The 12,094-nt window shown below is 54.8% G+C and overlaps 2 protein-coding genes across 11 annotated transcripts in view; one reads left to right on the forward strand and one right to left on the reverse strand.

The window, feature by feature from the left end:
- Nucleotides 1-7,919, forward strand: part of RIPOR3 (RIPOR family member 3) — a 73,109-nt gene extending 65,190 nt beyond the window's left edge. For 2 of the 4 annotated variants that reach the window (XM_025853320.2, XM_025853315.2), the window contains 9 exons: nucleotides 436-550; nucleotides 1,202-1,337; nucleotides 1,994-2,155; nucleotides 2,368-2,427; nucleotides 2,765-2,926; nucleotides 3,411-3,613; nucleotides 4,653-4,736; nucleotides 6,185-6,275; nucleotides 6,724-7,919. In XM_025853320.2, the coding sequence (XP_025709105.1) occupies nucleotides 436-550; nucleotides 1,202-1,337; nucleotides 1,994-2,155; nucleotides 2,368-2,427; nucleotides 2,765-2,926; nucleotides 3,411-3,613; nucleotides 4,653-4,736; nucleotides 6,185-6,275; nucleotides 6,724-6,827 (1,117 nt within the window). In that variant the 3' untranslated portion in view covers nucleotides 6,828-7,919. The remainder of the gene's footprint in view (nucleotides 1-435; nucleotides 551-1,201; nucleotides 1,338-1,993; nucleotides 2,156-2,367; nucleotides 2,428-2,764; nucleotides 2,927-3,410; nucleotides 3,614-4,652; nucleotides 4,737-6,184; nucleotides 6,276-6,723) is intronic. The other 2 variants (XM_025853321.2, XM_025853317.2) reach the window with 1 other exon arrangement.
- A 902-nt stretch (nucleotides 7,920-8,821) lies between these two features.
- PTPN1 (protein tyrosine phosphatase non-receptor type 1) overlaps nucleotides 8,822-12,094 on the reverse strand; it is a 62,680-nt gene continuing 59,407 nt past the window's right edge. For all 7 annotated transcript variants that reach the window (XM_073883977.1, XM_073883976.1, XM_073883978.1 and 4 more), the window contains one exon: nucleotides 8,822-9,693. In XM_073883977.1, the coding sequence (XP_073740078.1) occupies nucleotides 9,580-9,693 (114 nt within the window). In that variant the 3' untranslated portion in view covers nucleotides 8,822-9,579. The remainder of the gene's footprint in view (nucleotides 9,694-12,094) is intronic.

The following is a 12,094-nucleotide window of genomic DNA, read 5'->3' on the forward strand; positions in this document are numbered from 1 at the left end:
TACCATGAAGCCAACATGGTGCCAGGCCGGCTGGCTGGCAGGGTTGCACTTACCCCTCACTGCCACGAGCTTGGTACTCCTGTCCCCCCTTTACAGATGAGTACACTGAGGCCGGGGGGGGGGAGCAGGCCGGTCCAGAGACACAGAGCTAAGGATTAGTTTGAGCTTCTGACTTCAGGTCGCCCACCCTGGAAGGTGTCCCCAGCTCCCCCGTCTCCAGGGCCCACGCCAGGCCAGCACCTGTTTTGAGTTGTTGCCGGCTTTTGCTGTTTTTCCTTTTCTCTTAGTTTTCTCCTTGGTCTAACTCTATCTCCCTGGGACGTGGAGTGGGCCTCCCTGACCAGAGCTCTGCAAGGAGGGAGGGTTTCTTCTACCGTTGGAGGGAGCCAGGCTGCTAAGTGGAATGGTCACCCGGTTCTTCTCAATCCAACTCAGGAAGGACAGGACCCCGCCCCCGCGGAAAGCGTCATCTGGGGAGCTCACAGCCGGCACCCCGGAGCTGGACAGGCTGCTCACGGTCCACCTCCACGTCTGCAAAGCTCTGCTGCAGGTGGCTAAGGGATGGGGGTGGGGGGCGCTTGCTGGGAAACCGGGTTGGGGGTCCTCTTTGCAAAGAACTGATCTTGATCGTGGGGGGGAGCATGGTGCAAGGAAGAGAGACACCCCCCCACCCCCACCGAGAGCCAGTGAGACAGAGGAGGTTCCTCTGTGGAAGGTTCAGGCCCGGGTGAATAGCCACGTGGCTCTTACGCATCCCAAGTGCTGAACCAAAAGCAGTGGCCGCGGCTCCTTCGGCTGCAGGCGCCAGAGCTCCAATCCAAGCTGGCTCAACCAGAAGGAACTTTCTGGCTCACAGAATTGAAAGGCCCAGGGGTAGGCTTCGGGACCAGCTGGATCCAGGGGTTCAAATATCTTGAATATTCAAATATCCGGGTCTCTCTTGGCTCTGCTTTCCTGCGTTGGCTGGCTTCACCTTCAGGCAGGCTAGCCCTTTCTGGTGGCAGAGGTCGCCCCTGGCAGTCACAGCCTGCATCCCACCATCTCTGCCACCTTGGTGAATCAGGAATCCCCGGATGACAGCCAGAGAGCTACCGTCAAGATAGAAAGGATGGGCAGGGGGGAGGTGGGAGCTGCAGTCGCGATCACTGACCTCAGGGGCCATGTTCTGTGCTAACCTGGAGCATCATGCGCTGCTTTCCAGAAACTGGCCTCTCCTAATCTGTCGAGGATGGTCCAGGAGTGCCTTCTGCAAGAAGCTGCGCAGCAAAAGCAGGTTCTGGAGATGCTTTCTGTGCTTGATTTTGAGAAGGTCAGCAAGGCAACATCCATTGAAGAAAGTAAGTAACTGCCCGCCACCCACGGGCCGCTCCTGTGAATGGCGTGAAGCGATGGGCTTCGAAGCCCAGGGGAGCCTCGTCTTCCCTCCTGATGTCCAAAGCTCCCTGGAGCCCAGGGGGGACGTGCTGGGGTGGCGACTGGGCTGTGCTCTGACACTCAGACTGTCTTACGTGCCACCTTGGAGTCGGTGGCACACACCCTTCTGTCAGCGGCGCGACTCTGGGCAAATGATTCCCCTCTCTGGGCCTCAGCTTCCCCATCCGTATGAAGGGGAGGCCGCGGGAGAGTGTTCAGTGAGGTAATCCCCAGGCCACATTCGAGGCGCAGAGCGTGCACGCAAACATGAACAGTACCTGTGACCCCAGCCCTGCCCCCCCACCCCCCGTGGAACCTCCCCGTGTCCATGAGGAGAGGCTAGAGGCAGGAGCTGTCCCCGCGCTGTGGGGGCTGTGGGGAGGGGCCCGGGGAAGGCAGTCACAGCTGAAGCTGCTGGTCCTCGCGGGTCGCGACTGGGAGGTGGGAAGGGAAGCTGCATGAAGTCCGGTCACCCCTCACCTCCCTGACCTCTGAGGCCTCAGAGCTGGAGGAAATCCTTGGGCCGCCTCCTTGCCGGCCCTTCCCCCACCACCAGTGGGGTCCTGACCCGGGCTTTCAGTCGTCCCGCAGGCCGCTCGGAGGAAGGGGTGCCTGAAGCTGTGGAGAGGGTGCACGGAGCCCGGCAGGGTCCTGTCCTGCCCCGCCACGACGCTGCTGAACCAGCTCAAGAGAACGTTCCTGCACAGGGTCCGAGGGAAGTACCCGGGACAGCTGGAAATAGGTACCCCCGCCCCCTACGAGCAACGCTGTGCTGAGTCCCCGCCCCCCCCGCCCGGGGCCTGGTTCTAGCCCTGCCTGCACCCCTGTGTCTTCATGGCACCGAGGGACGGCGTCTCTCAACCTGCCCCCGAGCCACCTCCTCTCACGGGGGACGGGAAGGAGTCTGCGGACCCCCGAGGCCGCCGCCGTTAGCCGGTTGGCACATTTCTGCAGATGGACTGCGCAGCTCCCACCAGAACCTTAAAGGGGTTCAGAAAGAACGTTTATGGGAAGGTAGGCAGGAGAACGGTGTCTTCCAATGTTGGCTGGACTCTTCCTCAGAACGCAGAGCATCTCCCCTGCAGGGGCTCTGGAACTTGGGCCGCCCTGACCGGCACCTGGCTGCTACTCGGTCTGCGTGTTCCCAGGCGCCCGCGAGGCCTGGCCCGGCTCAGGGCAGGGGAGGCACCCCAAGAACGCCTGACTCGAGGCCTGCAGACCCCAGCTACCGCACGCTCCTCCTGTCAGGCCGAGGAGGCCCAGGGAGGGGCACCGACCCCTGCCGCACCTGGCGGGGAAGCGCCGAGGGGCCTGGTCTGTCTCCTCACGGCCTTCTCCCGTGTTTTGCCAGCGTGCAGGAGGCTCCTGGAGCAGGTGGTCAGCTGTGGCGGGCTGCTGCCCGGAGCCGGGCCTCCCGAGGAACAGACGGTCACCTGGTTCCAGTTCCACAGCTACCTGCAGAGGCAGAGCGTCTCTGACCTGGACAAGCATTTTGCCCAGCTCACCAAGGAAGGTAGGGGCTGGGAGGGTGCCGGCCTCCCAGCAAAAGGTCGTGAGAAGGGAGGACCATCCGTCCGCGGAGCCCCCTGTCCCGGCTCTCTGCAAGCCGGTTTCTCAGAGCCACTGCATGTTTCCCCTCCGCCTGTTCTCGGGAGAACCCAGGTTTGAGGAGATGGCGCCGTCAGCCCACGTAGGGGGGTTAGCTCCAAGGGAAGGTTTGACAGAGCACAGAGTGGAGGTCAGAGCTGGGTACGAGTGGGACGCGCGGCCAGCCAGCGTCCTCGAAGTAGGGGCTGAGGTGTTATTAATCTTCAGGGTGTATGTGATCCCTTGCTAGAAAGCCTTCCTAGAGGTTCCAGGAGGCCCCTGTGAAACCAATCCAGACTGAGCCTTGGTGATCACATGGGCCTGCGCTGGGCTTTGCTTCCCCGTGGCTCCTGGCAGCGGCCAAACGGACCTGCAGCCATACCGCCGACTGGTCCACTTGTGTCTTCCAGTGACACTCGTCGAGGAGCTGCAGTGTGCGGGGCAGGGCAAGACGGTCCGGAAGCTGCAGGGGAAGCGGCTGGGCCAGCTCCAGCCCCTGCCCCAGACACTAAGGGCCTGGGCACTGCTCCAACTGGATGGGACCCCGCGAGTGTGCAGGGCGGCTAGTGTTCACCTGGCTGGCGCAGCCAGGAACAAGAACTTTCGGGAAAAGGTATGGCATGAGGACGGGAGGCGGCAGCCCCCTGGCTATGTGTGTGTGAGTTGCGGGGAGGTTGGCTTTCTCTCTCAGAAAAGTACTCCAAAGGAGTGAGTGATGCTGTGAAGGGGGCGGCATTCGCTGCAAGATGTTTTGGTTTTTCAAAGATTTTGGTGTTTTAAGTAATCTCTATACCCGATCTAACTTACAACCCCGAGATCAAGGGTCGCATGCTTTACCGACGGAGCTGGCCAGGTGCCCCGAGACGTTCTGCTTTAGTTAGGCATGCGCCAGTGGCGTGAGCGCAGCCCTTTCTCCCGCCGTGGCCCTGGGCGACACCGGCCCTGCGGAGGTATCCGGGCTGGACTGGGCTGGGGCTGCCAGGCCAGCACCCGAGGATCCCACAGAACCTCACGCCACCGCCCGACCCCCTCGTTCCTCTCGGTGCTTCCGACACAACATATCCTACCCATGTGGTCTGTCGCTGGCATTTAGAATGAACGGGGCAAGACCGAGGCCTTCCAAAGGTCTCTTGGGCCACCCCATGGCCAGGTGCATTCTCACATGCTTCCTAAATGAAACCTGTGCCATTTTGGGAAGCCCGCGGCAGCGCTCTTCTGGCTGAGGTGGCCGAGGGGACGGGGCCATCGCTGTGACTGGGAAAGGGAGCCGAAGGGAAGAGATGCTTTGTCCTCGGGCCTCAGGCAGCAGCTCCGCTTTCGGCCTACAAGGCCGCCTCCCTCTGTACGCCCAATTCTTCGGTTGGCCCCGGCCAGACATCTGATTTCTCTGATGTCACATTTTATCTCGATTTGGGAACTATTATTAGACAAAAAGAGCATTCTTCATTTTGATTACCATCAGCCCAGGGACCAGTGTTTTTAGAGATAAACCAAATACTGCAGCAGACACCCCAAGACTGGGTACACCTGGCCCAAAGATGAATAGATCAGGGCCCGGATTCTCGTTTAGAGAAATATAAGCAGGGCTCAACTTATAGCCAGCATCGGGAGGACTGGCCAGCTCCCCCCCTCACAGAAACCTCATTCCCCAGGCTTTGCTTTTCTACACCAACGCTCTGACCGAGAACGATGCCAAACTCCAGCAGGCCGCATGTGTGGCACTAAAACACCTCAGGGTGAGTCTAACCTGTCCTCACCGGGGGCAGGGAGAAGCCCAAAGTTAGTTCATGTCAAAGTTATCCCACTGGGACCCCCCTCCCCAAAAATTACCACCAGCACAAAAAACAAAACAAAACAAAACAAAACAAAACAAAAAACTCAAAAAACAAAAAATCCTAAAGAACAAAAAACAGCCCCTGAAGAGCAGATGTCAGCTCCACCCGCAGAGGCCCCTCGATAGCAGTCAAGGAGCATTTGCTCTGACTCTGCCTGAACAAGCAGGTGGCCCCAGGGACTCACTTCTGAGGCCTTGGACTCCTATGTTGTAATATCCTCAAACAATTTCTAAAAGCACCATCAGCTCACTGTAGGGGAAAAAAAGGTGTAAAATACAGAAATGTAGAAGTTATCCATCATCCTAATAACTTAGCAGAAAGTACTGTTGGCATTTTGCTGTATTTCTTTTGTTTGTGGCTGTGGGGGGGGGCATTTAAAATCGTTGATCGTGCTAAATACAACTTAAAAGCAGTGAGTGAAACAGGAACTCTTAGTGGCAGGCTGGCAGCGCTTTCCAAGTCTCGAAGAGGCCGTCTTAAGTTAACGGACTCCCCCACTCTCGTGTGGTAGAAAATTGAGGTTCATCATCCATTTTTTTTTATTATAAATCGTGTCATTATGAGCATCTTTGTGCACCAAGCCTTTAAAAAAAAATATATGGAGTTCTGAATGATCTCCTTAGGCTGAACGCTCCGAAGCATGACTCCAGGCCAGAGAATATGGAACTTTTGGAGCCTCTAGGTACAGCTCAGCCACTTACATCCGCAAAAGCAGACGGGAGAGGATGTCCGTCTTGCCCCCTCCTCACCCGCATCTGGAACTCTCATTTTAGAAAAACCGTTGCCAGTCTGCTGGGTGAAAACTAGATTAAACTCACTCACCCCATTCATTCTGGAAAGAACCACAGAGAAATTCTAAGAGAACCAGCTGGTTATAATCAACCAACCAGTAAGGGGGTAGGGGTGGGTGCCCTGTGGAGGAGGCTGAAGGCGCTCTGGTCCTCGGCCCTGGAGGAGAGGACCAGGGTCAGCTGTGCCCAGACCTGGGCTCTGACCGATGCTCTCGGTCTGACCAGGAGGGGACGGTCAGGAGAGCAGGGAGGAGGCAGGAAGGTCCCGAGGGAAGCAGGTCTTCCCATTTTCAAGACAGGCCTTCTAGAAGGTATCCATAAAGCTCTGCCAATGGCCTGGCTCACGGGCAGGTGTCACGATGGAAAAGGTCAGGCACTTCCAAGGGCACTCCTGATGAACTTGAGGCCACATAAGAAACCTGTTAAGCCTTCAGAAAGGGAAGGGGCTGAGGTCCCGAAGTCCATGCCAGGGCTGGTGTCTTGCAGAGCTTATAAAACTGGATTCCACCTGCTACTGAGAATGTTCCCTAATGGATCCTCCCCCCCACCCCCCAACAGGGCATCGAAAGCATCGATCAGATCGCCAGCCTGTGCCAGTCTGACCTGGAGGCCGTGAGAACAACAGCCCGGGAGGCCACGCTGTCGTTCGGTAAAGTACAGCATCAAACGCCTGGACCTGGTGCAGTGGGGTGCCCCGAGGACCTCCGGGAGGTGGTGCCAGAGAGGCCACGGCCAGCACACAGGCTGGGCGCTGCTGGTGACCCATTTAACCGCATTTGGCCAAGACAGGTCTCCTTCATGGTTGAGGTGGCAAGAAGTGCTTCATTTCCCTCTTAAGCTTCAGTTGATGATCCCGGGGAACGAACACCAGATGCAAGGCAGGGACACAGTTCGGCAGATTCTGTCTTGAATGTAGCGGCAAGGCACTGGGTCCATGCGAGGGGCCGGCAGGAGCTCCCCCAATGCTCCCTGCCTCTGCCCCTCACAGCAGCACCCCAGACCCATGCGTCAGTCAGCACTAAGGCCACCTCTGCTCCCCAGAGCAGGCACACCGAGGCGGGGGGACAATCCAGTGACAGATCACCTTCATATTTCAGGTGAGGAAGGACGCTTAGCCTTTGAGAAGATGGACAAACTCTACTTGGAACAAAGAGAGGAGGCCTTTTGCCAGGAGGCGGATGTTGAAATCACGGTATTTTAAGCCTCGGCCGATGAGTTCCAATGTGGCATCTTTGTCTTCGCTCCTGCCCCGCCCTGACACAGGGGCTGAGTTTGGGGTGGGGGAACGGTCTGTGCTCCCCGCTAAGTGTGCGCTGGCCCGAGCTGCTTCCTCCGTCTCCAGACCAGTTACAAAGGCCAGGGGCACAAATGAGGCCTTTTCGTACCAGAGCAGAAGGGGCCGCACAGCACTTTGAGGGCTGTAGGACTCCAATCACACGATCAGCTTTTGCTTCGGAGAATCTGACCTTCCCCAGCCAGCGGCACTACCAAGGGGCCACGGCCCAGGCCAGATGAGGTCTGCAGCGAAAAGCTCCAAGAGGAACGCACGGCCCTTGGGGTCTCCCTGCGGGTTCTCGTTCCGTAAGGACTGGGAGTGAACTGGCAAGCGGGCTGACTGCTCTTGCTGAGGAGGACGCCGTGGGTTATGTCGGCAGCAGCAAGCCGTCCCCTCGGCAAGCTGGGGACGGTGGGAAGGCACGCAGCCAGGGTTCCACGAATCAGGCTCTTAACCCGAGCTACAGCCCAGATGCCACCGCAGAGCCTGCTGACCACGGACCTTATTCCCCCGGCCGAGGAACCCTACTTGTCATGTCAGCAAGAGCGTTCACTTTGACCTCACTCATCAACATGGAATGAAACTTCTGAAGCAAGTCAACGTAAGGCCTACTAAATAAACTGCTTCGGAAGTCATAAGCTGGTTTGAAAAAAGATTTCACTGAAGGAACATGTTTAAAGAAAGAAAGTTCATTTCCTATTTAAATCTATTAAAAACCCTCCAACACGCCCCAAACTGTTTTTGTGTGGAGCTGTAGAGGCAGCCTGGGGTATGAATGCGACACCTGACAAAGGCACTGGGGACTCTGTGACTGAAACCTTCTCATGTAAACTTCCTGTATATATTCTGTGCTTTTTGGGTGAACTTAGTATTTATTTGCCTTGTCCCCTAAATTTGATTTTCTGAAATTTCGATTAAAACGATTTTTATGGGTGTTTCCCCTTACCTGAAAAAAGTAGAGAGCAGTGGTTGTTTCCCCAAACCCCCCGGGGAGGGAAAGAGTGTCCCCTCCCAGCCCGAAGGCGGGCTCCCCCACACGCGGCTCTAATGGAGGGCAGCCCCACTGCCTCAGTGCCCTTGGCACCCCCGTGCTGGCGGAAGGCTCCCCGAGTGCCCACTCCCACAGATACCAAGCAGCACGGCCCCTCCCTGTCTAGCCCTTGGCCTCATCTGATTTCTGCACCAAAGTTCCGAGTTCAGCGATTTTTTTTTCCCCCACACTGGCATTCTACCTCTTCGTGAAAGCTTAGATGCCATTTTTGTATCTGAAACCAAGACTGAAGTGACAGTGGGTGTGACACCACCGTCCTGTGGCCACATGACCACAGCCCGTGTTTACTCCCCAGTTCTGCGGATCCTGCCAGGAGGCCCAGCGGCCAGTCATACCACCCTGGAGGATATAAGGGAATTTTTTGTACTGTTTTTGCAACATTTTATAAATCTGAAATTATTCCAGAGCAAAAAGTCAACCGATCACCTTAGAGAAGATTAACGGCGTACAAGGAAGGGAAAACTAGGTGACTTTTTTTTATCCCATCCTTTCTCCGTCCAGCGTGGCTCGACAGAGGTACTGAGAAGTGGTGACCGTGGGTCTCACGGGCAGCCGGCGAGGGACACATTCTGAGCAGTCCTCTAAGTAACCTGAGTAGGTTTGCTGAGGCCGCCCAGGGCCCTGGACGTCCAGAAGGTGGGTTCTGTCGTCATCCAAGAAGCTGGGTTGAGGCCGGAAGTGTCAGTAAACTGACCGGGAAGGGAACGGTCCCCCAGCTCAAAGGCAAGCACAACCCCAGGAGGCCGCAGTAACCCTTGGCCGCCTGACCGACAGGACCTGCTTCTCGGTGGTGGCGGCGGCAAGAAACAGGAGGTACCCGTCCTTTAGGCCCATTAAACAAAGGCATGGGAGGCACCCCAAATCCATGTTCTTTAGAAAAAAAAATTTTATTGTTGCAACTAAAATGCAAACCCATCATTTATATGGCAAGTTGGAAATCTGTACAGTTTGACAGTTCTGTGAGGTCACAGAAGACCCTGAGACGCGCCCCCCACCCCCCCATCATGCATCCGTGTATACACACACCTGAAAAGGTATTCTACCAAAACACCTCACTTTTTTGTGTGTTTTTATTTTTGTAAAAATGGTTTATTCCATGGCCATTATAAAAAATAATGACCTGATGAGTAAATATCGGCTTAAGGCATAGAGCAGAGCAGCTCACTACTTCTCTAACATACGTGTAACAAGATGGAGAGCCATCTGTTTTCCAAGGATAGGAGGTTAAACCAGTATATCCATTCTGAAAGGCTACTATATATACACACCCAAACTACTACATACATATACAGGACTTCAAAAAACAAACAAACAAACAAACAAGCCCAACTCAAAAATGCTTACAGCCTGGCACCTCAGCCTCATCCACACCTCACCAAGGCTCTGCGGAGCGATGCCTCAAACGTTCCCACCACAGAGTTTCTCTGCACGGGCTTCTAACACGTGAAAGGCAAAATGTGAAAATGCTGGCAAAAGAGCAGCTCGTGAGCTACAGCTGCCTTGTTTTTTGTTTTGTTTTTCTTGTTAAAAAAGCCACTTAACGTGGAGGTCTCAAGTTCCCTTGCAGGAAGAGTCGTGAGCACCATCAGTCCCCAGGATTCAAGGGCGGGGGCAGACGTGGCTCTCTCAGCAAGGCCCCCGGAACGGGGCGACGGCAGGTGGACTCCGAGGGACTGTCACCCAGATTGCTTCAGGACGTGTGGCTGGTTTCCAACAGTTGCCTTGGTTCCAAATCACCGTCTGCTCGAGAGGAGTGTGAACCTCTGAACGTGGAGGCTGATCCCCAAGGTGTTGGGTGGGGCGGGGGGGGATCCCTGCTTGCCTAAATGTCCAGAGCGTGAGGTGTGACTATGGCTTCCCATACCCTTGGAATGTCTGAGTTACAGTGCGACCCGGCTGGACAAGGCCAGGCCGGGTCTCACCAGGAAGTCACCAGAGTGTCATGCCAGGAATTCAGCAAATATCTCTTACTGGAAAACATCACTCCATTGCTGAATGGCGATGATTTTAGCAAGTCTTAGGAACCACAGCCACGGAATGATCAGATCATGCAAAGGTAGACTGGACTTGTACATGGGGCACATTAATAAGCAGAGAGCGAAGTATTTCAAGCACGTGGTATCTGATGAGGACACAAGACGACCGTCCATGCATTCTAACACACACAGGGAAAGCAGTGCTTGAGAACAGGATTCTACCAGATAACCGGGAGGGGGTAACTGGGACAAAGTAATCTCACGTCATGTATCTTAAATATCCAAATGTTCAGTATATATTATCCCGTGTTCTATAAACATATGCCAAACCTCTGCTCACCTTACCCACAATGTCACGAAATAACAACTGCTTACAACCGTCCTCCTTCCTAGTACTGGTCTGACGCAGCAGGCTCATGGCAAAGTCTTACGTTCCCAGCACTACCTGAGGGTTTATTATTGTCCTTTTTGATAAAGCCCTTGATGCAAGGCTGACATCAAAAATTTCTAATACATTATTGGTTTAAGAAAATGCTAGTGCACTATGGACGCCTTTGGGGAAAAAAACAAAAACAAAAAAATAAATATGGAGTGGAGAGGCTCACCGCACACAGTCTCTGTTGGAGGTCCAGGGGGAGGACACCGTGTGCTGCCCACCCGGGATGTGCTGGGCCACACCAAGAGGGAGCGTGCGGCAAAGCGAGCCTCGCGACTTGCGCGGGCCACCAGCACCGGACTCTCCTTTGCTCTCCTCAAAAAATGGGTGGTGGATTTGGTACTCGAAGGAAAGAGAGGGGCAACAAAGTCAAAAGGAGTAAGAACCAACAGCCCGGGGCGGGTGGTTTTAGTGCAGAACAAACGTCCGTCCAGGTCACGGCTGGCTACGCTGTCCTCAGCCCTCCCCTACCACGACATGCCTGCTAGGCGGGCACGGGCTCTGCCAGCAGAGGCGGGCCGGGGGGTGGGTCAGACTATGTGCTGCTGCTGAGCAGGAACTGGAATGAAACCGAACATTTTCAGATGAACCCAGCCCCCCCCACCGCAGAGCCGCAGACTCACGCACTAGCCCCACCCCCGCCCCCCTCCGGCCTCCAGCGAAGGGGGTTTCCTTTCTCTTTGACAAGAGCCCCCCTCCCCAAAAATCACCCCGAAGGAGAACCTTGTTTACATGTTGTTAAACCATCCGATGTACTCAAAGATGGTCGCTTGGAAAGAGATAAAATATTTAAAAATTTTTAAGAAGTCCTGTGAGGTGATTTCCATGACCAGAGTTTTGAGGCTAACCCTCCCTCTTCCCCTCACTTTAACAGCAACACACTTCTCACGTGTGGACTTCTACTGAAACAGCATTTATATTCCAAAGAAAGTGGAAATTTTTCCTTCTGGACCTCAATGGCAGGGCTGAGAAGCTGGTGGCCACCCTGCCGTGACCTTGGGCCCCGAGGCAGGGGCCTTGAGGAACCCCATTTGAGGAGGTGGGGGGATGAGGGCGGGGCCTGACCCAGACAGCTGGAAGGAGAAGGGACCGATGGAGAAATGAGCAACGGGAAACCGGTGGGGACACCCTGAGCAAAAGCAGAAGCTGGGCTTTGTTTTCTAGAGCTGGCCTTCTGTTGTTTCTCTTCTAAAAACGGGAAAGCTCGCAGGCACTGTCCGAGCTCAGTACGCGCACAGCAGAGGAAGCGACTGAGCAAGACCGCGCCCTAAACCCTTAAACCCTCTTCTCCAAAGGAGTTTACATTCGTAAAAGCATGGGAATCTTTCCCTGGGAAATCAAATATAAACTGTGTATCTGGTGACACCACCTAAGGGTACAAGAAAGTTTCATAAGTGCCTAGTCTTTTTTCCAGAAATAATAAAAGCTGCTTTTTATAAAGGTTAAAAACAACAATGTGTTGTAATTCTATTATTTTTTTTCAAAAACAAATAACAATAACCAAAAAGAGAGAGAGAGAGAGAGAGAGAGAGAGAGAGAGAGAGACAGACACATATTTGGCATTTTCTCTACTTACTCCTGAATAGGTTAAGGCCCTGAGATTAGACTCTCGTATAGTCTTGGGACCACAGGGCTCCTTAAAACCCCAGTGCATCAATCCTCAATTCTCTCTCGTTAGCCCTTCACAGTTCCAGACTTTAAAAACTTTTGCTCTGTTTCTTCTGAGACT

This window comes from Callorhinus ursinus, unplaced genomic scaffold (genome assembly GCF_003265705.2).
Source record: "Callorhinus ursinus isolate GAN/ISIS: 27379988/994484 unplaced genomic scaffold, GSC_fseal_2.0 scaffold53, whole genome shotgun sequence".
Lineage (NCBI taxonomy): Eukaryota > Metazoa > Chordata > Mammalia > Carnivora > Otariidae > Callorhinus > Callorhinus ursinus.